The 23,827-nt window shown below is 51.2% G+C and overlaps 1 protein-coding gene across 1 annotated transcript; it reads right to left on the minus strand.

Moving 5' to 3' along the window:
- Positions 1-1,445: 1,445 nt before the first annotated feature.
- Positions 1,446-23,735, minus strand: L1CAM (L1 cell adhesion molecule). The gene is made up of 8 exons (XM_077324310.1): positions 23,705-23,735; positions 23,367-23,534; positions 21,110-21,232; positions 17,764-17,928; positions 13,422-13,550; positions 11,871-11,943; positions 10,400-10,411; positions 1,446-3,699 (listed from the first exon to the last, which is right to left on the minus strand). The coding sequence occupies exons 1-8, from the start codon at positions 23,733-23,735 to the stop codon at positions 3,471-3,473; spliced, it is 930 nt and encodes a 309-aa protein (XP_077180425.1). The 3' UTR covers positions 1,446-3,470.
- Positions 23,736-23,827: the final 92 nt, after the last annotated feature.

Consider the following 23,827-nt stretch of genomic DNA (forward strand, 5'->3'; position numbering starts at 1 on the left):
GGGGTCACAATGAAATGTAACCTCTGCATGAAAAGTCTGCATGACATGTGGCTGGGATTAAAATTGGGGGCAGCGGTGCCTTCTGTAGGGTTGCCAGCCTCCAGGTGGTGCCTGGAGACCTCCCAGAATTACAACTGGTCCCCTGGGGGGAAACAGCTACTTTGGAAGGAGGACTGTGTGGTGTTATGCCCTGCTGAGGACCCTCCCCTCCCCAATTGTACCCTCCCCAGCCTCCACCTCCCAAATGTCCAGGTGTTTCCCAGCCCAGAGCTGGCAACCCTGGCCCTTTGTCTGATGTTAGGCTGAATAGGCTGCCTAAGGAGGTGGTGAGCTCCCCCTCACTGGCAGTCTTCAAGCAAAGGTTGGATACATACTTTTCTTGGGTGCTCTAGGATGCTTAGGGCTGATCCTGCGTTGAGCAGGGGGTTGGACTAGATGGCCTGTATGGCCCCTTCCAACTCTATGATTCTATGTTTGTGGGTTTCCCAAAAACATCTGGTGAGCCACTGCAAAAAATGGAGTGCTGGGTATCAAGGTCATTGTTTGCCTAGGCCACCAAAAAAAACCTTAGGCCTGTTGGAGGGAGCTACTGAGTGCACCTGGACATGGGGAGGGGGCACTACATCACTCTAAGGGTGTCTAGGTGTGATCTCCTTGAATGGGATGCCTCCTCTTTGCCTGGGAGCTGCCCTCTCACCTTTCCCCTCGCTTTGTCCTCCCCCTCACTCCACATGGCTTTCCTCTCTCATTGTCCCCTCCCTCCCTGCACATGGCCTTCCACGGAGGCCCACACTTCTGCAGGTCTCTCCTCTAGAGCAGGGGTAGTCAACCTGTGGTCCTCCAGATGTCCATGGACTACAATTCCCATGAGCCCCTGCCAGCGCTGGCAGGGGCTCATGGGAATTGTAGTCCATGGACATCTGGAGGACCACAGGTTGACTACCCCTGCTCTAGAGAGAGTGCCTTATTCTCCCACGGACACAATGCCGGACAAGCTGGCCTTTTTGCAACACGGAAAGGAATCTCTAGGGCCCATTCTGCACACATAGGATAATGCACTTTCAATGTGCTTTCGTAGCTGGATTTCCCTGTGCAGAACAGGAAAATCTACTTCTAAAGTGCATTGGAAGTGCATTATCTATTGTGTTCAGACTAGGCCTAGGTTCGGCTTCTCGCTCTTCTTTCGACCACAAGCTGAATGTGAACCGGATCATCTTCAATAAAGGTAATTCTCCACCTTTTTGCAATATGTTTCTTAGAGAAGATGCGTTGACATCATGCTTCTGCGATGGGCAAACTCTGCGGGATGAGCCAAATGCACTTTCGGTCCACTTCTGCGACCTGTCACGCCCCCTCCCCACCCCTCCACGTATTCCCCAGCTGAGAGCGGGGCCCCCTCTGTGTAGGTGGACCCCCCCCTCAGCCCATCATCATGCCAAGCCGTCTCCAATTCCAGCATTTATTTACCATTTTATAATTCTGTTTATATATACATATATATATATTAAAAAAGCCATCGAGAGAGAAAGGTAGATAGTAACAGACCGGACAAAATAGAACACACGGGGCAGGGAGGCTTAGGGGAAGGGGCGGGGCAGGAAATGGCATCACAGGAAATGGGAGGAAGGGGCGGACCTTTTAAAATGTTTTTTTTTCCTTAATTGTTTTTAAAATCCAAGTCACCTAAATAGACCAACCAGAAGACTCCAAAACACCAGTCCTAAGACATCTAAAACAAACTCGAGCACGAGGAATTGAAATATTTACAGACCGAGGGAGAAGGCGGAGAGGGAGGGAGGGAGGGAGGGAGGGAGGGAGGGGTGGGGGAAGAGATTTCGTGTAGGGTTCTCAAAACATTCGTACTTTTTTTTTTTAATTTTTTGAAATCTTTTTATGCAAAAAAAGGAAAGAAGCAATTTGTTTCATCTCCGACAAGCAAGAGAGAGAGAGAGAAGGGGGGGGTAGAAATATTATACCAGACGGAGGGGGACGGGGGGAGGGGAGGGGTCGATTCGGTGAACAAGAGGCCACGGTTGAACAACAAACTGGTTTTGCAAGGCAGCTGTGTGAGATGCATTCAAGAAGCGGGGATTCTCTTTGGGGTGGTGGGGGAGCTTCCCGTGGGGAGGGTGAGGAATAGAGGAGAGGGGCAAGGCGCGTGTCTGTGAAATGGTGGATTCCGGGCCCCGTGGAAGGGGCCCTAGGTTTTGGTCATTGTAAGAAAGAGAGACGTGTAGTCATGTGGCACCCCAGAAAGGACGAAAGGGGAGAGGGAGGGAACCCCAAGAGGGAAATTCAGCACCAGAAAGGGACGTCGTAACAACAGCAGTTTTCAAATTGTGTTCCAGGTTATCTGTCGCCCCCTCCGCACCCTGCCATGGACAACTAACACTGGGGGGCACGTCGAGGGGGTTCCAGAGCATGCCTGGTTCCTGCGGGGCAGCTGGGCGGGCCAGCCACGGTCCCGCAGGACCTGAGTTCTAGAATATGTCCCAGAATCCTTGGCCGATGCCCAATTTCCGTGGCAGACAGGCAGGATTTCCCCGGTGGACACGGCAATGTGGAAATGAATCCCTGACTGTAATCGTGTCGTTTGAAAGCAACTGTTCCGAGAAAGCAGCCTCTCGGACGAGGCGGGATTCGAATACAGGGCCAGAAATTTAAAAGGGAGGCAGGGTAAGAGAGACCTGGCGGACTGGGAAAGTGAGGCTGGGAGAGGTTAGGAAACACCAGTCGGCATGAGGCCCAGGGTAATCAAGCAACCTGCAGCCCCTTTGACTTTCTGAAGGTTCTTGAACTGCAGCCCCGGACTATTTCCCTGAACCCACAAGGCATTTGCTCTCCCCCCAAAGGCAGGGGGAAATCTCCCACATCTTCAGGCTCTTACTAATCTCCCATCTTCTCCGTCCTCTCTCCTGGGTTGGAGTGAAGAGGCGACTTTGCTGCACCAGCGAATGCACCCCCCTCCCCTCCCCTCCCCTCCAGCATTTACAAACTATAAACATTTCCCGGGCTTGAGAATCGAGCATCCATTCTTTTGGCAACATGGAACCCTGAGCCCCTCCCCACCAACGCCCCTCCCACTGTCATTTACATAACCCCGCCCCCTTGACCCCTGTCATTGCTCCTCCTTCATATGTAATTTGTCCGAGGACATCTTTTTTGGGGGGGGAGGGAGATGGGGAGGGCAGAAATGGGAGACTGGCTTTGCTCAGGGTGGGGTGGGTAATTTGGAGGAATCCCCCGCATTCCTAGCACCCCCTCTATGATTTTTGGAGGGGTTAGTTAGCCAACAAAGGGGTGACTCCGTCCCAAGTACCACTTGGGTTTCAGGGGCAGATTTTCGAATAAAGAAATTGTTTCCCTTGGTGAGGGAGGGGGTTCCCTCTTTGCTCCCCCCGATAATCCAGAGGGAAATCCTTTCTCCCCCCAAATTGGGGGGGGGCGTTTTTTTGCGGGAACGCGCCCTTTCACTCGAGGGCGGCAGCCACGTTAGTGGGGCTGGTGGCCCCCGAGCTGTCGTTCCCGCCTCCTTCTTTGCCTTTGTGACCACTGTACTGGCCGATGAAGGAGCCGTCCTCGTTGAACTGGACGTCCACGCTCCCGCCGTAGTCCGCCAAGCTGTCGTCGCTGCCCAGGGCTTTGATGTCGCCGTTCAAGGAGGGCTGGCTGCTGGTGAAGGGCTTCTCTTCGTTGTCGCTGCAGTGGGGAAAGAAGGGTCTTGAGACCGTGCAAGAAAGCCGGGAGCCCCAGGTGTCCATTTCACTACCCAAGGGTGACCTCGAGCTCTTCTGGGGCGCAGACAGAATAGCAACCATCGGAAAGTATCTGAGGGCCACATATGAAGGTCTCTGCTGGATCAAACCAATGATCCATCTTGTCCAGCGCCTTGTCTGAGACAGTGGACAACCAGTTCCTCTGCAGGGCCAACAACAGGGCAGAGAGGCCGAGGCCTTCCTAAGGACATCAGAAGAACCTTGCTGGGTCAGACCAGGGAGGGACCATCTAGTCCAGCATCCTGGCTTCTCACACAGGGGCTAACCAGTTCCTCTGAAGGGAAAACAACAGGGCAGAGAGGCTGAGGCCTTCATGATAACTTCGGAAGAGCCCTGCTGGATGAGACCAGCGGTCCATCTAATCCAGCATCCTGTCTCACACAGTGGCCAACTAGTTCTTTCTGGAGGGAAAACAACAGGGCAGTGAGGCTGAGGCCTTCATAAGACCCTCAGAAGAGTCCTGCTGGATCAGACCAGGGAGGGTCCATCTAGTCCAGCCTCCTCTGTCACACAATGGCCAACCAGTTCTTCTGGAGGACCAAGAACAGGGCAGAGAGGCTGAGGCCTTCACAAGGACATCAGAAGAGCCCTGTTGGGTCAGACCAGGGGTCCATCTATTCCTATTTCACAATGATGGAGCAATATTAATTCTGGGCCACTTTTGCATGTTCTGGGGAGTGAGGACCTCTTGGAAATTCTCGACAAACCCAAGACACCCAAAAACGTGACCCTCCAAAAGTTAATTGCAGTTAGCTCCCACCAAGCTCACTGAGATTTCTAGATGTTCATCCCATTCTTCTGCTTTCCACGATGGTTGCCACCAATTTTCAGCCACGCTTAGGTAAGGTGTTAAATCAATTTTTAAAAATCACCTGTTTAATAAATAAATGGCAGAAGCTCCGACTGTGGCTGGGTCCCCCCCCCCAACAGTGGCAAGTAAAACATGGAATGAAACAGAGGGTGTTTGTCTCCGTCTGAGGAAACATGGAGAACATGCCCGAGCATGTCTTCCTTGTAGCTTGACAAGCGGAAGAAATGCTTATAAAAACAAAATAAAATATGAAACCTGAACATTCAGGGAAGGCACCACAATTATCCCTGAGGTCGCACAGAATTGAAAGTAACACCACCAGCCAAAACATTTTAAGTACCCAAGAGGCGTTAGCCACACACAAAACAATCCCAAGGAAGCATGCGTGGGTCCCGGCGGAAACAGACATCAGAAAACAGCCTGGCCTGGCAAACGTGCACACTCAGAATCCAGAGCGCAGGAAGAGATGTGAAAAGTGAAAGAAACCAATGCATTCATGCAAGGTGTGGGATAAGATTCTAGGATGGAATTCCACCAGGAATGTGCTCAGGGCAGAGGGTACAGGAGGGCACAAGTGGTAGCGTGTAACAGAGTGGAGAGAAGTGTGCGCACGCTTGGAAGACAGGCCTACAGAGGAGAGGTTATTGAAAGAAATTAAAACTCAGCTTTGTTCAACTGCAGCAGGGGTGACCAAACTGTGGCTCTCCAGATGTCCACGGACTACAATTCCCACAAGCCCCTGCCAGCATTCTCCATGGACTACGATTCCCATGAGCCCCGGTGATGGCAGGGGCTAATGGGAATTGTAGTCCCTGCCACGAGTCCCTGCCAGCGCTCTCCATGGACTACGGTTCCCATGAGCCCCAGTGATGTCAGGGACTGATGGGAATTGTAGTTCCATGGACATGTGAAGAGTGAGTCTGCCCCCCCACCCCCGAACTACAGGATCGTAGAAAGGAGGTAGCACCAGCAGATGCGTCAAGAGTCTGCAAGTTGACTGATTTTGCCTTTAATCAAGGATATCCTGATTCTATACCAAGATTGGTTGAAATCTGCCATTTTTATGAATTAGGAAAATTTAGCAGATGGGCACAGATTTCTTTGGTTTGCATCCTTCTTTTTATTTTAACAGGAATTAACAAAAAAAGAGAGAGAAAAATAGCAAAATAGTAAAAAGCAGGCATTGTGCATCCCGTGGCATTACATCCAGAAATCCATCTGCTCTCTGGATATTTCACAGCCACAAATTTCACAGCCACAGAGGTCAGAAACATATCTTTTTTGTAAAAAAAAAAAAAAAAAAAGGCGAGTTGCTCAAAATGCACAGCTTGACGTAGAGCCGATGTTGCGTGTGCCGTGACTCTAATCTGGAGAACTGGGTTTGATTCCCCGTTCCTCCACATGCAGCCAGCTGGGGGCTCTCTGGGCCAGTCACAGAGCTGTTTGAGCAGAACAGTTCTGTCAGAGCTCTCTCAGCCCCACCTACACCTAGGAGAGGGAAGGAAGGCGATTGTAAGCCTCTTTGAGACTCCTTCAGGTAGAGAAGAGCGGAGAACAACAACAACAAAAAGTTCTTCTTCTTCTGTAGCTTTTCTGGGCAGAACGTGCATGGCTGTGGCTGAGGAACACTGTGGGCCAAGGGTCCAGAAGGAATGTCCAATTGTACAGCAGTGTGCATGTTACGGAGAGGACGTCAGATGGAAATGCATCTGCATAATGAAGCAAGTGCCGGAAAGTGGCTGCGAACACGTAAAGAGGGATATTTCATGTTTTCGGTGGCTTCCTCTCCCCAATTCCAGCAAAGCAGCTGCAGCAGTCTGAGCCTGTTGCTTGGAGCAAAGAGGAAACATGCTTGGGCTAAGCACCTATTCGGGGTCCCCTGAAGACTCCCCTCTGCAAGACGCGGAGGAGGGGCAGCTGAGCGGACAGAGCTGCCATGCACAGGGAAGGCAGCTCAGGAGGCAGGGAGCCTGGAGGGAGGGGGGGGGAGGCAAAGGGTAGAGTGCTTGTTACCTAATTCTAAGCATGGATGAACTTCAAGGCAAGAAGGCGAGAGAGAAGAAGGGAGGGAGTTCAGACTGATGGTCAAAATCCTGCACACGACTTTGGTCACGTTCACCATGATGGCACAGGGATGCCAGCCTCCAGGTGGGGCCTGGGGATCCCCTGGAATTACAGCTCATCTCTGCTCAACAGAGATCAGTTCCCCTGGAGGAATTGGCCACTCAGAAGGTGGACTCTATTGCATTATACCCCACTGAAGTCCCGTCCCGTCCCGCCCCGCCCCTCCCCTCCCCCAACCCAGCCCTCTCCAGGATCTACCCCCAAAGTCCCCCAGTTGTTCCCAATCTGGATCTGGCAACCCTATGATGGAACACACAAACAAACAAAGAAACCAACCCACATCATTTATCCTCCCCACGTCCCTATAATCCGGTTTCCCTATAAACAATGGTTTGAACGGGAGGCGGGTAGCACTTGAACGCGTGATGCTGAATCATACGCATTCAGATCTGACTGTCAGTCCATCCGCCTCAGGTTTCTTTGTTTAGACTGGCATTACTCTTTGCAGTGTTACCCATCGGAGGTGTCGCAGTTCCGCAAGGCCTGTAAAACGGAGCTCTTCCGCCAACCTTTTGGTTGGGGCCAGTGAACGGGCAGCTTCCACTGGGTCCCTACTAGAACCCCCATCATAATTGCCCAATGAGACCAGCTAGAGAAGCTGTGATCAAAGACAGCTGCTAATTATGGATTTAAATGTTGTGATAAACATTTATATCATAGGTTGACATTTTAATGAGAATAATTTTTAGTACGAACTGTAATTTGTATTCTGTGTTTGCCTCTGATCTTCACCACCCTGAGTCACTCTGGGAGGATGGGATACAAATTAAATTAATATTATTAATAATTATTATCATAATAATGACAACAACAACACTCCCACCTTCTGACGAGAATGCAAGGACTCAGAAATCTCAATTTCTACTCGATTCGCATCTGAAGGAGTGTTGATTCGCGAAATCTGATCCCCTCAAACTCATGTTGGCCTCTAAGGGGCTCCTGGGTTCGAATTGAGCTGTTCTGCTGTGGATTAGTACGGCTGCCCTCTGCTAACCACTAACCATGGTTAAAACAGATCCGGGGTCATCCCCCCTTGCTTTGCATGTGTTCCGCTCCCTCTAGTGGTTGATTCGATATTACATCGATTTACATCAAACGCCCATCCTTGCAAATTCATTAATTATTTGTTCATTGGTTTATTTACGGCCGTTGGCCAGTTTCAGAACACAGGTAAAACCACAGTACATTTTAACATCCAAGTCTCTTTAATGCCAACCAAGGACATCGGTATAACTGCAGGAACGAAGGTGAAATTAGACTACCTCTGATATCCCGGTAAAAGTCAAAATGCAATAGAATACGGGCTCCTTGCAAATTTACGCCGCAGGGTTATACTTGGGACATAAACTGGTTGTCATGAACCCTTAATTCCTGCGCTGTTTGATACATGTGTGCGCTCATTTTCTCAGTAGTTCCTGGAACTCCCGCTTTACTCTGGCATCTCTCCTGAGTTCAGGAGTGCTACCCCTCCCTTTGATCCCTGCTTGCATTTCAAACGCGTCCTCCCACCGGGAGAACTCAAGGCTGTCTTCCACAATATCCAAAACAACAGATGTGTGAATTCCTTTAACACCTACCCATATCAAAAGGTGCTCTGATCCAACTTTCCTGTGTGAATGCCCAGTTCCCACCTATGCCTTGCCCCCTTTTCCCACGGCCCAGGTTTATAGGTTTTGCCACCCCCTACCATGATGTCTCTGTCAAAGCTTTCCTGTCTGTGAGCACGTGCAAACTCCGGACTCTGTTTGCTGACTTTTCCAAATCAAGACTTCTTACTTAAAGCTTCTACCTGAAGCCCGAGAGGGATGTCCATGGAGTGAGTTTGCTGGGGTTCAACTGCTCGGTTCCTGACACTGGTGCAATATTGAATTGACTACTAAAGGGAGAAAAACACACCCAGAAATGGGACGGGGCTCTGAAGAAACAGGAACTTGCACGAGAGGAAAATGAGAAGGCAGAAAAGCCCAATTTCTTTGAAAATAAAGTCTCTCTACGGCAGGGGTAGTCAAACTGCGGCCCTCCAGATGTCCATGGACTACAATTCCCAGAAGCCCCTGCCAGCATTCGCTGGCAGGGGCTTCTGGGAATTGTGGTCCATGGACATCTGGAGGGCCGCAGTTTGACTACCCCTGCTCTACGGTCTAGAAGCCATGTCTGCCACCACTGAAAATAGAGACCCTGTAAAATTTAAAGGCACGGGGCTAACTGTTAAGAGAAGTGAAGGTAGAATGTGCCTGGGATGGGAGGTCTACCACGGATTGGAAACAATGGCTCCATTACACGGAAAGAATTCAGCGAGCAAAAGTTGCTCGGGGTCCCAAAGGGGTAAAACGGGCCTCAACAAAGGGCAGGACTTTTTCGGACCTGGTCTCTGCCGGGTGGAACGCTCTGCTGAGAGAGATCGGGGCCCTTCAGGACCTTAAACGGTTCTGGATGGCCTGTAAGATGGCCTAGCTGTTTTGCTAGGCCTACGGTTGGGGTTGGGAAATAAAATGGAGAAGATGCTGACCTCTCTGCTTGAGGGCCCATCCAGCTAACTGACCTGAGCAAAAACCAGTTAACCCCCCCACTCAGAAAAAGATTTTAATTGTAAAGAGGGGCCTGTTTTAACCAGCCTATGGTATGGGCTATAATCCTGGAGTGGGAAGGGGCCATGCAGGCCATCCAGTCCCACCCTCTGCTCAGTGCAGGATCAGCCTCCAGCATCCAGGAGAAGGATCTGTCCAGCCGCTGCTTGAAGACGGCCAATGAGGGGGAGCTCCCCACCTCCTTAGGCAGCCCATTACATGGCTGAACTAGACTCCTAGAATCCTAGATTGGGAAGGGGCCATGGAGGCCATCTAGTCCCACCCCTGCTCAGTGCAGGATCAGCCTCAAGCATCCAGGAGAAGGATCTGCCCAGCTGCTGTTTGAAGACGGCCAGTGAGGGGGAGCTCCCCACCTCCCTAGGCAGTCGATTCTACTGCTGAACTACTCTATGAAAAATGTTTCCCTGATATCTAGCCGATATTATTCTACAGGAAGTTTAAACCCATTACTGCGGATCCTCTCCTCTGCTGCCAACAGGAACCTTTCCCTGCCCTCCTCTAAGTGGCAACCTTTCAAATGCTTAAAGAAAGCAATCCTGTCTCCTCTCCTTAAGAAAAAGCGGTTGCCTTATTTTCTTGTCATAGACTGGAACAGCCCTTTAAAGTTTAAAGAGACTGCATACTATAGAACAGCTGAAACCACAGAGCGGAAAACACTGAGTTCCTGGCAATTCCTAGAGAGGCACAGCTTGGCTTCCCCCAGAAGTGACATCAGACTGTTAGGCCAAAGGCAATTTCTGAGTTTATTTTCCTCTCGCTGGTCAACAAAGCAGGAGTGTGTGTTTGTTTGGGGGGGGGGGGGTTTGAGCATTTCCCCCCAGCATGGGTTAAATCAATGCATGGAGCACTTTCCCCAGAACAAAATTGGCACGGGCTGGCAGAGGCTTAAGACTTCCCTACGTCTCAGTCCTTGGCAGCTAAATTCTCCAAATAAGAAAAGGTGGCACCAAATAAACCCAGTTGGTAATCCTGGAAAGAGCGCCTTACAAATGCGAAATAAAGCGTTGGACTCTGGTGGAAGAAGAGCAGTGAGAAAGGCGGGCGAGAGGGCAAGCACCCCCATGACCTCCGGCCCCAGCACAAGCCCCTCCCTCGCTTACCTCTCCAAGGATCTGCACAAGGGAAGCGAGAAAAGGGAAGAAAAAGAAAGAAGGAGAACAGGCATCAGATCTACGAAGGTATCCGGCAGAGGGCAAAAAGCAGAAAGGCGTGTGCTAAGAGGGGTCAGATAGGGGATCCCCAATCTTCTTGAGCCTGGGGGCACCTTTGGAATACTGACGCAGAGCGCCACAAAATGGCCGCCGCACCGGGTGGAGCCAGTCGCAAAATGGCCGCGGTGTTGTGGTTGCAGCTGCACAAGCAGCATTTCTGAAAAAATCTGCATAGCCAATCAAATCTCCCATGTCCCGTAGCCCCATCTGGCCCCTCCCACTTTTAAGAAACACTCGGCAGGTGCCGGGAAAGGTGAGTTAGTTGTCTCATTGCTTTTAAAAACTCGCCAGCTCCTTGTCCATGTCCTCAAACTCCCAGAACCCCACCAGAGTTCACCACAGACCCAAGGTGGATACTAGGGTTTGAGAAATATCCCTCTTTTCACTTGGGGTTCTTTTGTCTGGCCGGTTTCCTCAATTGTTGACCCCAGAGAGCCAAAAGCCATTTAGCACCCTGGAGGATGGGCTCAAAGCTTGTATCTGGAGCAGACGTTCTCAACGTTTTACCATTGAGAAACCCATGAAAGATTCTCCGAGCCTCAAGAAACCCCAGAAGTGGAGCAATCGTGCAGAATGGGGTTGGGAAGCAGAGCTGTGGACACGCCCACCTGGGGCCCCTCCCCTTTCCACCCTCTCCAGGCCCATCATTGGCCATTTTGGGAGGAAGGGGCAGGTTGACGACCATATAGGGCAGGGGTAGTCAAACTGCGGCCCTCCAGATGTCCATGGACTACAATTCCCAGAAGCCCCTGCCAGCATTTGCTGGCAGGGGCTTCTGGGAATTGTAGTCCATGGACATCTGGAGGGCCGCAGTTTGACTACCCCTGATATAGGGTCATAGCACCCACTAAATGTTTAAAAAGACATTAAAAAATTAACTCCCACCTATTTGGGAAGCCCTTCTGGGCCATCAGGAAACCCCAGGGTTTCACGAAACCCTGGATGAGAAAGCCAACTGTATAAGAACATCTGATTAAGGGCAGCCAATAATGAACTCGCCCTTAAAATGGGCCTGCCCGCTTTCGCGTAAACTTGGAGGGGGGGGCGGAGATAACAGAAGTACTGGTGAGCAACATGGTGCCCAGGGGTACCATGATGGAGAACCCTGAACTCAGTCTCCACCCCCCCCCACACACACACCATGACAAAAACAGAACCATCTGCGGGTGTGCATACATGTTGTTCAGCCCTCACAGCTGGCAATGTATCATCCCTGTATAAAACTCCCATCGCTCAACTTGTAATGCTGGGGTGACGGCACCTTGGGGGAAAGAGCACCTGACCACGCCCCGAACCAGCCCAGTCTCAACTGGTGCCCTTTGGGCATTTGGAGAGACACCTCTGCTTCTTTGCTCTGTACCTGTATTCCCCGAAAGTCTCATCCTTCATTGGCCTGGCCTCAGAATCCACCTGCGTGTCCTCCTTGTCTTTGACTAGAACAGAAGAGAGCACATGTTAAACTAGAAGAAAGGGTAGGGAGGCACGGGCCACCCTAAGCAGGAGTCCGGAACGGGGTGTGGGGTGGGGTGGGGTGGGTTGGGGCTCGTACCAAATGACATCTCCGGAAGAGAAAGCTATATGTCTCGGCTGCTAATAAGGCAACGGAGTTGCGTGGTTTCTCTTCCGGAGCAGGGATTGTAGTGTGGTTGGGATCGGAAGGGATGGTTTAGGAGATACCTTCAACCTCCGGCAGCTGAAAGGTTCAACGGTTTCTGGAAAGGGATCTAAAGCCCCCGGGGCTGGAAAATGGTGTTAGTTGTTTAAGAGAGTTGAAGATGGAATGATGGAGACCTACGATATACGCAGAGACTGGCTAACACCTCAGTTCAAATTGCTTCAAAGTCAGACCGGTTTCTCAGTGGGACAGGCTTCCTCGGGAGGTGGCGGGTTCTCCATCTTTGGAGGTTTTTAAACAGAGGCTGGAGTGCCATCTGACGGAGAGGCTGATTCTGTGAAGATTCAGGGGGGTGGCAGGTGACATTGGATGAGCGAATGGGATGTGAATGTCCTGCATAGTGCAGGGGGTTGGACTAGATGACTCAGGAGGTCCCTTCCCACTCTATGATTCTACGATTCAAAGAAAACCCTACGGAGCCTCTTGAACCAAAGACAACTCCCTTTGTCAGATACAAACAGCCATGGAAAGCCCTATCTGACAAAGAGAACTTTGACTCTCCAAAAATTATACCCTCCCTGCCTCTCTTGCTCCTGGTCTTGAGTCTAGCTCAGGGGTAGTCAAACTGCGGCCCTCCAGATGTCCATGGACTACCATTCCCAGGAGCCCCCTGCCAGCATTCGCTGGCAGGGGGCTCCTGGGAATGGTAGTCCATGGACATCTGGAGGGCCGCAGTTTGACTACCCCAGCTGGTCTAACCAGGTTTTGACAGCTTTAACGGCCAGGAGTTCCTTGCAAGGAATCCTGGGAATTGTAGTTTGGGGAGCGTGAAGAGAACCTGTGATAGAGTCGTTCTCAACCAGCTGTGTTTCCCGGGAGCCGTCCTGAAGCAACAGATGTTAAGCCATCCTATCGCTGTTGCTAAGTTCAGGATGACCTCACACAACGGAGCTGCTCACAACCTGAACTCAGAACCACCCTGCCCTGCTTTCAAATCAGTTTATTGGTTTTCCCCCTTCTCTGACATCACTCCAGGAATCAGTCCATGCCACCCGTCGTTCTACGGCGGCCTTCGCTAGAGGAACGTCAACCACTCCTGCCCATCCCCTAGGCTCGGCCTTCTCCTTCGCCTTCTGTGAAATGGGAATGATAGCAACCTACCTCGCAGGACTGTTGTGAACGACACCAGGCGCGCTAAGAAAGGCACTATGCAACTGATAAGTGAGAGTAGCCTGGGGGGGAAGGCCTGCGGGGGGTCTGCGGCGAGAGGCTAGGGTGGGGCTGGGGGCACCTCACCCGAGTACTTGCCACCCTTGCTGCGCTTGATGAAGCAGAGGAGCACCAGGACGAGGATCAGGAGGACGATGGCGCTGACAAAGCCGATGAACCAACCTTCGGAAGCAAAGCCCTTCTGAGTCTCACGGCCTGCAAGGGCAGGAGAGGAGAGGCAGTCAGGGGGCCAGGTCAGGAGGAGAGGCAGTCAGGGGGCCAGGTCAGCTGCCTGGCTGTACGCTGGCATGAAGCAGATGAGGTGATGTTCACAAGAACATCAGAAGAGTTTTGCTGGATCAGACCAGTAAGGGTCCATCTAGTCCAGCCTCCTGTCTCACACAACGGCCAACCACAGGGCAGAGAGGCCGAGGCCTTCATAAGAACCTCAGAAGAGCCCTGCTGGGTCAGACCAGGGGTCCATCTAGTCCAGCATCCTGTCACACACAGTGGCCAACCAGTGCCTCTGGAAGGCCAACCACAGGGCAGAGAGGCTGAGGCCTTCATAAGAACCTCAGAAGAGCCCTGCTGGGTCAGACCAGTGAAGGTCCATCTAGTCCAGCATCCTGTCACACCCAGTGGCCAACCAGTGCCTCTGGAAGGCCAACCACAGGGCAGAGTGGCTGAGGCCTTCATAAGAACCTCAGAAGAGCCCTGCTGGATCAGATCAGTGAAGGTCCATCTAATCCAGCATCCTGTCACACACAGTGGCCAACCAGTGCCTCTGGAAGGCCAACCACAGGGCAGAGTGGCTGAGGCCTTCATAAGAACCTCAGAAGAGCCCTGCTGGATCAGACCAGTGAAGGTCCATCTAACCCAGCATCCTGTCACACAGAGGCCAAGTTCAGTAGCTAGGCATGATCCGCCATGACCATCGGGCAAGACTGGGGTTGCTCTGCAGAGGAAGGCAATGACTAGCCACCTCTGTCCTTCTCTTGCCTGGAATGCCCTGTAGATGGGGTCACCATAAGTCAGCTGTATGAAGAACCTACTGACAGAGCGGAACAGGTTTCCTTAAGCGGTGGGCAGCTCTCTTTTTGGAGGTTAGATGGCCACCAAACAGCATTGTGGATTGTGTGGAGGCAGGCAGATCATGAGGGCAGGAGCAGATGAGGCATTGCTCGGCTTTGGTGGTCCTTCCTGTCATGCCCAAGGCTATGCCCATTCCTGACTCTGGGGTCAGGAGGGAATTTTCCTCCAGGCAAGTTTTTCGCCTTCCTCTGGGCTCACAGAGGGATCCCTGGGGGAGTAAGCAGGAAGTAGTTTATAATTTCCTGCATTGTGCAGGGGGTAGGACTAGATGACCCCTGGTGCCCCTTTCAGCTTTATTCTATGTTGCCAATAGGCCGTTTAATTATTAAAGGGTATCCTGTCCCTTTAGAAGGAGAGTTGGTCTTTATACCTCGCATTTCCCTTCCTGGAGACCCAAAGCAATTTACTAACACTTTCCTCTTCCTCTCCCCACAGCCTGTGAGGTAGGAGGGGCTGAGAGAGCTCTGAGAAATCTGCTTTGCCAGAACCGCTTTAACAGAACAGCGACTAGCCCCGGGGTCACCCAGCTGGCTGCATGTGGAGGAAGAGTGGGGAACCAAACCCAGTTCCCCAGATTAGAGGCCACACAACGCCAAGATGTCTCTCAAATGTTTGCGTGCGGAAAAGATGTTCTTCATGGGATGGACGTAAATAACATCACTCCTGTTAACGGGGCAGAGTTTTTTGTTTTCTCCAGGCAGTTGGCTACCCTATACCTCCAACAGCTCCGGGGCAGGAAAGAAGGCTAGCCTACACAGCAGGAAATACACCTTGAAAATCCTTGAAAAGCCCCGTAATTCAAGTCGCCTCAACCTTACAAAACCTATTCTCCTTCCCGACGACGTCGCCTCTAAATCTCTTGTCCTGAAACAGTGATCTTTAGCGCTTTGTCTAGCGGCAAGAAGGAACAATCGCTCTCCATCCTCGTGGTCGTAAATATTTCAAGGCGGTCACCGAATCCCTGCCTTCGTCATTGTTTCCGAAACCTCCCCAGGACCATCGTCTCCTTCGGTGTCTCTTCCTCAGCCTGGTTTTCCGGAGAGCCTCTCTCCATCCCGCAAGTCAGGTCTCCCTCTTCTTAAAGAGTTCAGATCAAATAACGGTAATCCATAAATAAAATACCACCAGATCTATTTAAAAAGCCCGAGAAAGCAAGAGGGGGGAAACGTTCAAAAGATGAAAACAAAAAATGGGAAATGGAAAAAGAAACTCAGATAATCTAAAATATAGTATTGATAGACTGTCAAGCTCCACCTAAGGATTGTTGTTGTTGTTAGTTGCGAAGTCCTGTCCCACCCATCGCGACCCCCTGGACAATGATCCTCCAGGCCTTCCTGTCCTCTACCATTCCCCGGAGTCCATTTAAGTTTGCCCCGACTGCTTCAGGGACTCCATCCAGCCACCTCATTCTCTGTCGTCCCCTTCTTCTTTTGCCCTCGATCGCTCCCAGCATCAGGCTCTTCTCCAGGGAGTCCTTCCTTCTCATGAGGTGGCCTAAGGATTATGTCCTAACAAATGTACGTTTTATAATGAAGTTTAGTAGTAGAGATTGCCTCAACTCCCTCACAGGGTGTCTGTTGTGGGGAAAGGGAAGGGAAGGCGATTGAAAGCCGCTTTGAGTTGAGAAAAGCGGCATATAAGAACCAGCTCTTCTTCTTCTTCAGTAATCTCAGGGCTCTCTCATCCTCACCCACCTCACAGGGTGTCTGTTGTGGGGAGAGGAAAGGGGAGGCGACTGGAAGCCACTTTGACTCCTTCAGGCAGTGAAAACAAAAAAACCAATTCTTCTTTCTTTCCAGTTAGAGCAGACAGGCCTTTCCTTAAGTCTCTCCCGTACAGTTTGTTCTCTTATTCAATGCATCTACTTTGTCCTCCATCAGTGGGGGTTCAGCCTCTAGGCATATTGAGACTCAGCCAACAATTATAATGTCACCAGGCTACGGCAGGGGAAACAATTGTAGGAACACAGGTTTAGGAAGGGGGGGGGGATTTGCAAGGAGCATGGGAGACTGTGATGCTGCCTGAGATTGGGAAAAACTCATTTCCTATAAGCAATGAAGTCAGACTAAATACTCAGTGCGGAAGCAACCCAGCTGCCAGACTGGCCCTGTGCAAGAGAAGGTACCATAGAGAAGGTACCATAGAGATGGAACCATAGAGAAGGAACCATTGCTTGCCTCTGCGTAGCAATCCTTGCTCGTCTCCCACCCAAGTACTAACCTGGGCTGACTATGCTTAGCCAACACTGCTTAGGCTAGGCCAGGGGTAGTCAAACTGCGGCCCTCCAGATGGCCATGGACTACAATTCCCAGGAGCCCCTGCCAGCGTTCGCTGGCAGGGGCTCCTGGGAATTGTAATCCATGGACATCTGGAGGGCCGCAGTTTGACTACCCCTGGACAAGGCCATCCAGCTCAGGGCAGAGATGAACAGAGGTGGTTGGCTGTTGCCTGCCCTCTGCATAGCAACCCTGGTATTCCTTGCTGGTCTCCCATACGAATACCAACCAAGGCTGACCCTGCTTAGCTTCCAAGATCTGATGAGACCAGGCTAGCTGAGCTATCAAAAAAGGATAAAATTTATATCTTACAGATCCCACTCAACCATTCAGCTACACATTATAGAGAGTTCTGTATAGGTATATATAGAGTGTATTATTATAATCTTGACCCCTGAGGAAGACCCGGAAAGGTTCGAAACGCGTTTGGTCCTTGGTTCTATGTGCTGTTAGTTCGGTATAGTTTTAAAGAAGTTTTTATTCTGTTTTTAATTGTGCACTATAATAATTAACAAGTTTGACATTATTTTTATTGCTCATTGCCTGCCTCTGCACAGCGACCCTGGACTTCCTGGGAGGTCTCCCATCCAAGAACGAACCTGAGCCAACTCTGCTTGGCTTCTGAGATCTAATGAAATCAGGCTATGTGGGCCAACCAGGTCAAGGCAAGAGACAGACAGAGGTGGTTGGCCATTGCCTGCCTCTGCACAGCAACCCTGGACTTCCTGGGAGGTCTCTCATCCAGGAGCTAACCAGGGCTGACCCTGCTTAGCTTCCAAGATCTGATGAGACTGAGCTAGACTAGGCCATCCAGGTCAGGACAAAGATGAACACAGGGAGCTGGCCACTGATTGCCTCTGCATAGCAACCGTGGATGTTCTTGCTGGTCTCCCACCCGAACACCAACCAGGGCTGACCCTGCTTAGCTTCTGAGATGTGGTGAGATCGGGCTAGCCTGGGCCACCCAGCTCAGGGCCAAGGACGCAGAGCACCAATTCCACCACGTCTGAGCGTACGGATTGACAGCAGCCGTCGATCCCTTGATCCGCAGGATCACTTACCGATGCCGGAGGTTTCGAACTCTTTCTCCCAGAAGGTTTCGTTGGTCCCGTTACGGTGCTCTTTCACAAACCGGATGCGATACTCTCTGCCCGACTGCAGGTCCGGGATCACGTAGACGCCCTTGCTAGAGATCGTCTTCCCCAGGTCATGCCAGGATTCCCCATCTAGCGAGAGCCCGGGAAGAAAGGGGGAACGTCCGCATTACGCTCCACTCCGGCAGCTAGCGGTTATCCGCTCGGAGGGAAATTAGACAACCTCCCCCGCTGATGGATCACAGCTAACAATGGGAACATTTGGTGGTTTTAGTTTTTAAAATATTTATCTAAACAACATTCCCTTGAAAAAAAGAGAAAAACTCAGATGGGGGCTCACGAGAAGCAATTTCAGAGTTTGAATGAAGCCAGCAAAAGAGACAGAACAGCGGGATTTGTAGCTGGCTCAGAGCAAGGAACCCTGGAAAGAAAACAAGGCAAAAGCTTGCAGGGAGGGGGCTGTTACCGTTTAAAGATTATCCCTGTCTCTGATTGCACGCCTGCTCTCAAAGAATCATAGAATCACAGAGTTGGAAGGGACCTCCTGAGTCATCTAGTCCAACCCCCTGCACTATGCAGGACACTCACAACCCTCTCGCTCACCCACTGTCACCTGCCACCCCCTTGAGCCTTCACAGAATCAGCCTCTCCATCAGATGGCTCTCCAGCCTCTGCTTAAAAACTTCCAAAAATGGAGAACCCACCACCTCCCAAGGAAGCCTGTTCCACTGAGAAACCGCTCTGACTGCCAGGAACTTCTTCCAGATGTTGAGACAGAATTTAGAATCATAGAATCATAGAGTTGGAAGGGACCTCCTGGGTCATCTAGTCCAACCCCCTGCACTATGCAGGACACTCACATCCCTCTCGCTCACCCACTGTCACCTGCCACCCCCATGAGCCTTCACAGAATCAGCCTCCCCGTCAGATGGCTCTCCAGCCTCTGTTTAAAAATCTCCAAAGATGGAGAACCCACCACCTCCCGAGGAAGCCTGTTCCACAGAGGAACCGCTCTGACTGTCAGGAACTTCTTCCGGAGGTTTAGATGGAAATTTCTTTTGAATTAATTTCATCTCTCATACTCTGTTCGTATAGTAGTCAACATGCCAATATTACAACACTCCCACAAGCCCTCAGTACTTCCTCCTTGCACGGCAAACTATACAAAAGCTGCCCTCTGATGCTTCTCACAGCTCCAAGAAGTTAGGTATTATGGAGCCATGTTACTCACTTTGCAACTGTATAAGTTGTACATAAAAGATGCTAACTTAATTAGTAGATTTATTTAAAGAAATACACGTGCATGGAGTTCTTGTCGCTGCCTGTGTATACGTTAACTTGATACCATTCAGGGGTGGTGAGTGAATTCACTCCCCCCCCCCCCGCAGTGATTTCACCTTGAATAATTCCCAAACAGAACTTTAATCTAGGCTGTGAACTTTCCACTCACAGAAGCAAGCTTGGCCATCTCTACCCATTCCCCCCTCACTGGCTGTCTCCAAGCATCTTGTCAGAGATGCTGGCTGGCCTGTCGGACCCCTTCCAACTCTATGATTAGAATCATAGATTTATAGAGTTGGAAGGGGCCACACAGGCCATGTAGTCCCACCCCCTGCTCAACGCAGGATCAGCCCAAAGCATCCTAAAGCATCCAAGAAAAGTGTGTATCCAACCTTTGCTTGAAGACTGCCAGTGAGGGGGAGCTCACCACCTCCTTAGGCAGCCGATTCCACCGCTGAATTACTCTGACTGTGAAAATGTTTTTCCTGATATCTAGTCTATATCGTTGTAGTTTAAACCCATTACTGCGTGTCCTCTCCTCTGCAGCCAGCAGAAACAGCATCCTGCCCTCCTCCAAGTGACAACCTTTCAAATACTTAAAGAGGGCTATCATGTCCCCTCTCAACCTCCTTTTCTCCAGGCTGAACATTCCCAAGTCCCTCAACCTATCTTCATAGGGCTTGGTCCCTTGGCCCCAGATCATCTTCGTCGCTCTCCTCTGTATCTTTTCTAAGATTATAAGAAGCTCCTGGGAGTCTCCGGAGTTGTCCGACTGTCCCCCTCCCCACAATGCTAGAGCAAAGTCTGCCAGATCTGGGAATCCACTGTGGCTGCTGGCAAGGAAGTTTCTCGACCAGCTCGCTCCATCTGTCAGGGTGAGCTAATATCTTGGAGACGGACAGCCGAAAAGCCAGTTGTCTGCAGTCTGGACAGTTGGAGGACCCAGATGGCTTCTCCCAACCACCACTCCTCAATCTGGAAAACGGCAGGCTGGAGAGTCTCAAGACCAGCCTGTCTCTGTGCATCGGCCGTCTAGTCTCTGCTGTCGTCCCAGGAGAAAGGCAGGCTTCTTTCACCACCTGTGGCCAGCTCCTGATCTGCAGGGCTTTTTAACATTAAGAACATTCCATTAAAGTAGTTCTATTCTAGTTTTTCTGGCAAACCAGAACTCCAAGTGGCTTGCAATCTGCAAACACAATCCTGGCTTCTGGTAGCTATGCCAGCCTCCAGGTGGGGCCTGGGGATCCCCTGGAATTCCAGCCCATCTTCAGACTGCAAAGATCAGTTCCCCTGGAGAAAAGGGCTGCTTGGGAGGGGGGACACTGTGGCCTTGGACCCCACTGAGGGTCAGGGATGCCAGCCTCCATGTGGGGCCTGGGGATCCCGTAGAAATAGACACCTTCATACTCCAAATATCAGTGCCTCTGAAGATCATGGCTGCTTTGGCAGGTGTTGTATCCCACTAAGGTCCCTGTCCTCCCCAAACCTCCAGGGATTTGCAACCTGCATCTAGCTAACCTGTGCTATACTGTAGGGAAGGCTTTTTCAATCCTGGAGTTTTTTGACAGCCCTGGAAGGGTTTCCCAAATGGGTGGAAGCTAATTAACCTTTTATATATTTTAAAACTTGTCTTATCAGGTGATACGAGCATATGTGGTCATGTCGACCCACCCATCCCATCCCGAAATGGCCAATGATCGGCCTGGAGGGGGTGGGAAGGGGAGGGGCCCCAGGTAGGCATGTCCACAGCTCTGCTTTCCAGCTACATTCTGCCCCATCGTGCCACTCTGGGGTCCCTTGAAGCCTGAGGTTTGTTTCAGGGGTTTCACGATGGTAAAAAATTTGAGAAAGTGTGTTCTAAGGACAACTTTAAAGACCTTAGCCCAGGCAATTGTTCCTCTACTTCCGAAGTGGCACCAGCCAACTGAACTTAGAAGAGCGAAGCAAATACAAAAGTGTGGCGGGAATGTTGTCATTCACCTGGCCCCGCCCCCACCTAAGAAGGGCCCTAGCCCCTCCCCCTCGTCCTCACCTCTCTTGTCCATCAGATGGACGGAAAACTCAACGTCTCGTCTCTTGGCCTGCGGAATCCACCGGATGATGGTGAAGTTCTCCCCCACTTCGGAGGTGGTGATATTCTCGAAGGACAGCAGCACTGGGAAGGCGGGAAATGAAGCCGAAAAGAGAATTCATTAGCGCCCCATCCTCAAGCAGTCATTCGAGAGCCTCCGAAGCAGATTGCCGTCTGGCGAATTGCCAGAGCCTTCTTTCGAGATCAACGAGCTAATCAACGGGGCAGAAGAGGAGTGCTGGAATGGAGTCATTGTGCGGGCGGCACCAGAGTGCCTGTTAACCTGAGATTCTGTAGTGCAGAAAACCGCAAATTAACCTGAAGTGTGGCAGAGAGGTTCGATTTCCGAGAATTAGATTTTTTTCCCCCAAGTCTTTTCGGTCCTGGCCCCGACCTGGTGGAATGAGCTCCCGGAAGAGCTGCAGGCCCCGCAGGAGCTTCCGCCATTCCACAGTGCCTGCAAAACGGAGCTCTTCCGCCAGGTCTACGGTTGAGGCTAAGTGGCCAGGTGGATTGGGGCCCCTCCTATAGAAGCGGTGGTGGTGAATTCCACCTGCGCCCGCTTCCGCCTTCCTCCCTAGGGGATTTTGGGGCTATTGTTAGAGCTGGGGCGAGTTTGCGTCCATGTCTTAAGGGTTTTTATATATTTAATCTGATTTTATGTCTGTTTTAAGGGGATTTTATCGGGGATTTTATTCAGATGACTGTGATCCGCCATGAGCCTTCGGGGGAGTGGCAGGCAATAAATTGAATGAATGAATGAATGAATGAATGAATGAATGAATGAATGAATGAATGAATGAATGAATGAATGAATGAATGAGGGAGGGAGGGAGGGAGGGAGGGAGGGAGGGAGGGAAGGAAGGAAGGAAGGAAGGAAGGAAAGAGAAAGAAAAGAAAGAAAGAAAGAAAGAAAGAAAAGAAAGAAAGAAAGAAAGAAAGAAAGAAAGAAAGAAAGAAAGAAAGAAAGAAAGAAAGAAAGAAAGAAAGAAAGAAAGAAGAAGGAAGATGAATAGGACTCAGGGATGAAGGAAGGAAGGAAGGAAGGAAGGAAGGAAGGAAGGAAGGAGGGAGGGAGGGAGGGAGGGAGGGCGGGAGGAGGGAGGAAGGAAGGGAGGGAGGGAGGGAGGAAGGAAGGAAGGAAGGAAGAAGGAAGGTGAATAGGACAGGGCTGAAGGAAGGAAGGAAGGAAGGAAGGAAGGAAGGAAGGAAGGAGGGAGGGCGGGCAGGAGGGAGGGAGGGAGGGAGGGAGGGAGGGAGGGAGGGAGGAAGGAAGGAAGGAAGGAAGGAAGGAAGGAAGGAAGGAAGGAAAGAAGGAAGGTGAATAGGACTCAGGCGAAGGAAGGAAGGAAGGAAGGAAGGAAGGAAGGAAGGAAGGAAGGGAAGGAAGGAAGGCTGGAGGGAGGTAGGGGAGGGAGGGGAGGAGGGAGGAAGGAAGGAAGGAAGGAAGGAAGGATGGAAGGGAGGGGAGGGAAGGAAGGAAGGAAGGAAGGAAGGAAGGAAGGAAGGAAGGAGGGAGGAGGAAGGAGGAGGGAGGGAGGGAGGGAGGGAGGGAGGGAAGGAAGGAAGAAGGAAGGAAGGAGGGAGGGAGGGAGGAGGAGGAAGGAAGGAAGGAAGGAAGGAAGGAAGGAGGGAGGGAGGGAGGGAGGGAGGAAGGAGAGGAAGGAAGGAAGGAAGGAAAGAAGGAAGGAAGGAAGGAAGGAAGGGAAGGAAGGAAGGAAGGAAGGAAGGAAGGAAGGAAGGAAAGGAAGGAAGGAAGGAAGGAAGGAAGAAGGAAGGAAGGAAGGAAGGAAAGGAAGGAAGGTGAATAGGACTCAGGGCTGAAGGAAGGAAGGAAGGAGGGTGGGAGGAGGGAGGGAGGGAGAAGAAGGAAGGATGGAAGGAAGGAAGGAAAGAAGGAAGGATGGGAAGAGGGAGGAGGGAGGGAGGGAGGGGAGGGAAGGAAGGAGGGAGGGAGGGAGGGGAGGGAGGGAGGAAGGAAGGAAGGAAGGAAGGAGGGAGGGAGGGAGGGAGGGAGGGAGGGAGGAGGGAGGGAGGGAGGGAGGGAGGAAGGAAGGAAGGAAGGAAAGGAAGGAAGCCCAAATGCGGAAAGGCTCGAGGCACAGTATCCAAAGGAAATCCAGAGTGAGGCTAAGACAAGGTAGGTCTCCTATGTGGAAAGAGTCTCTCTCTCCTTCTCTCGATATTTACAAGAAAGTACTCAGAAGAGTTTTCGTACCTGATTCTGGGACTGTGCTCCCCCTCGAGGACGTAGGGGTTCCCAGCCCTGCTCTCGTGGATGCCCTCAAGTAGAACTTGTAGTCGGCGTTGGGCATCAGGCCGCCGATGTTGTACGAGTGCTGACTTTCTGGGATGTCGATGATCAGATCTCCTTCCGTCTCGTTGGCTGGAGCAGAAGAAGGCAGTTGTGAGGATGGGGGACGGATGCCACGTGCCAAAGCAAACCGCGTGGCGATGGTGGGCACCGAGCTCAGCAGACGGAGGGGGTTGGGAGAGAATCTTCCCCCTCCCAGACTGAAACGGAAACCTTTGCAAGCCTTTGGAAGCCAACGAAACCTTTGCAAGTCACGAAAAACAAGCCAACCATATTGTCCTTCTTTCAGAAATGTTGGAGATTTTGGTTTATTGACTTCATCCCAAGTTTATGAAGAAGAAGAGTTGGTTCTTATATGCCGCTTT

The sequence above is a fragment of the Paroedura picta genome, chromosome 3, assembly GCF_049243985.1.
Source record: "Paroedura picta isolate Pp20150507F chromosome 3, Ppicta_v3.0, whole genome shotgun sequence".
In the NCBI taxonomy this organism is placed as follows: Eukaryota; Metazoa; Chordata; class Lepidosauria; order Squamata; family Gekkonidae; genus Paroedura; species Paroedura picta.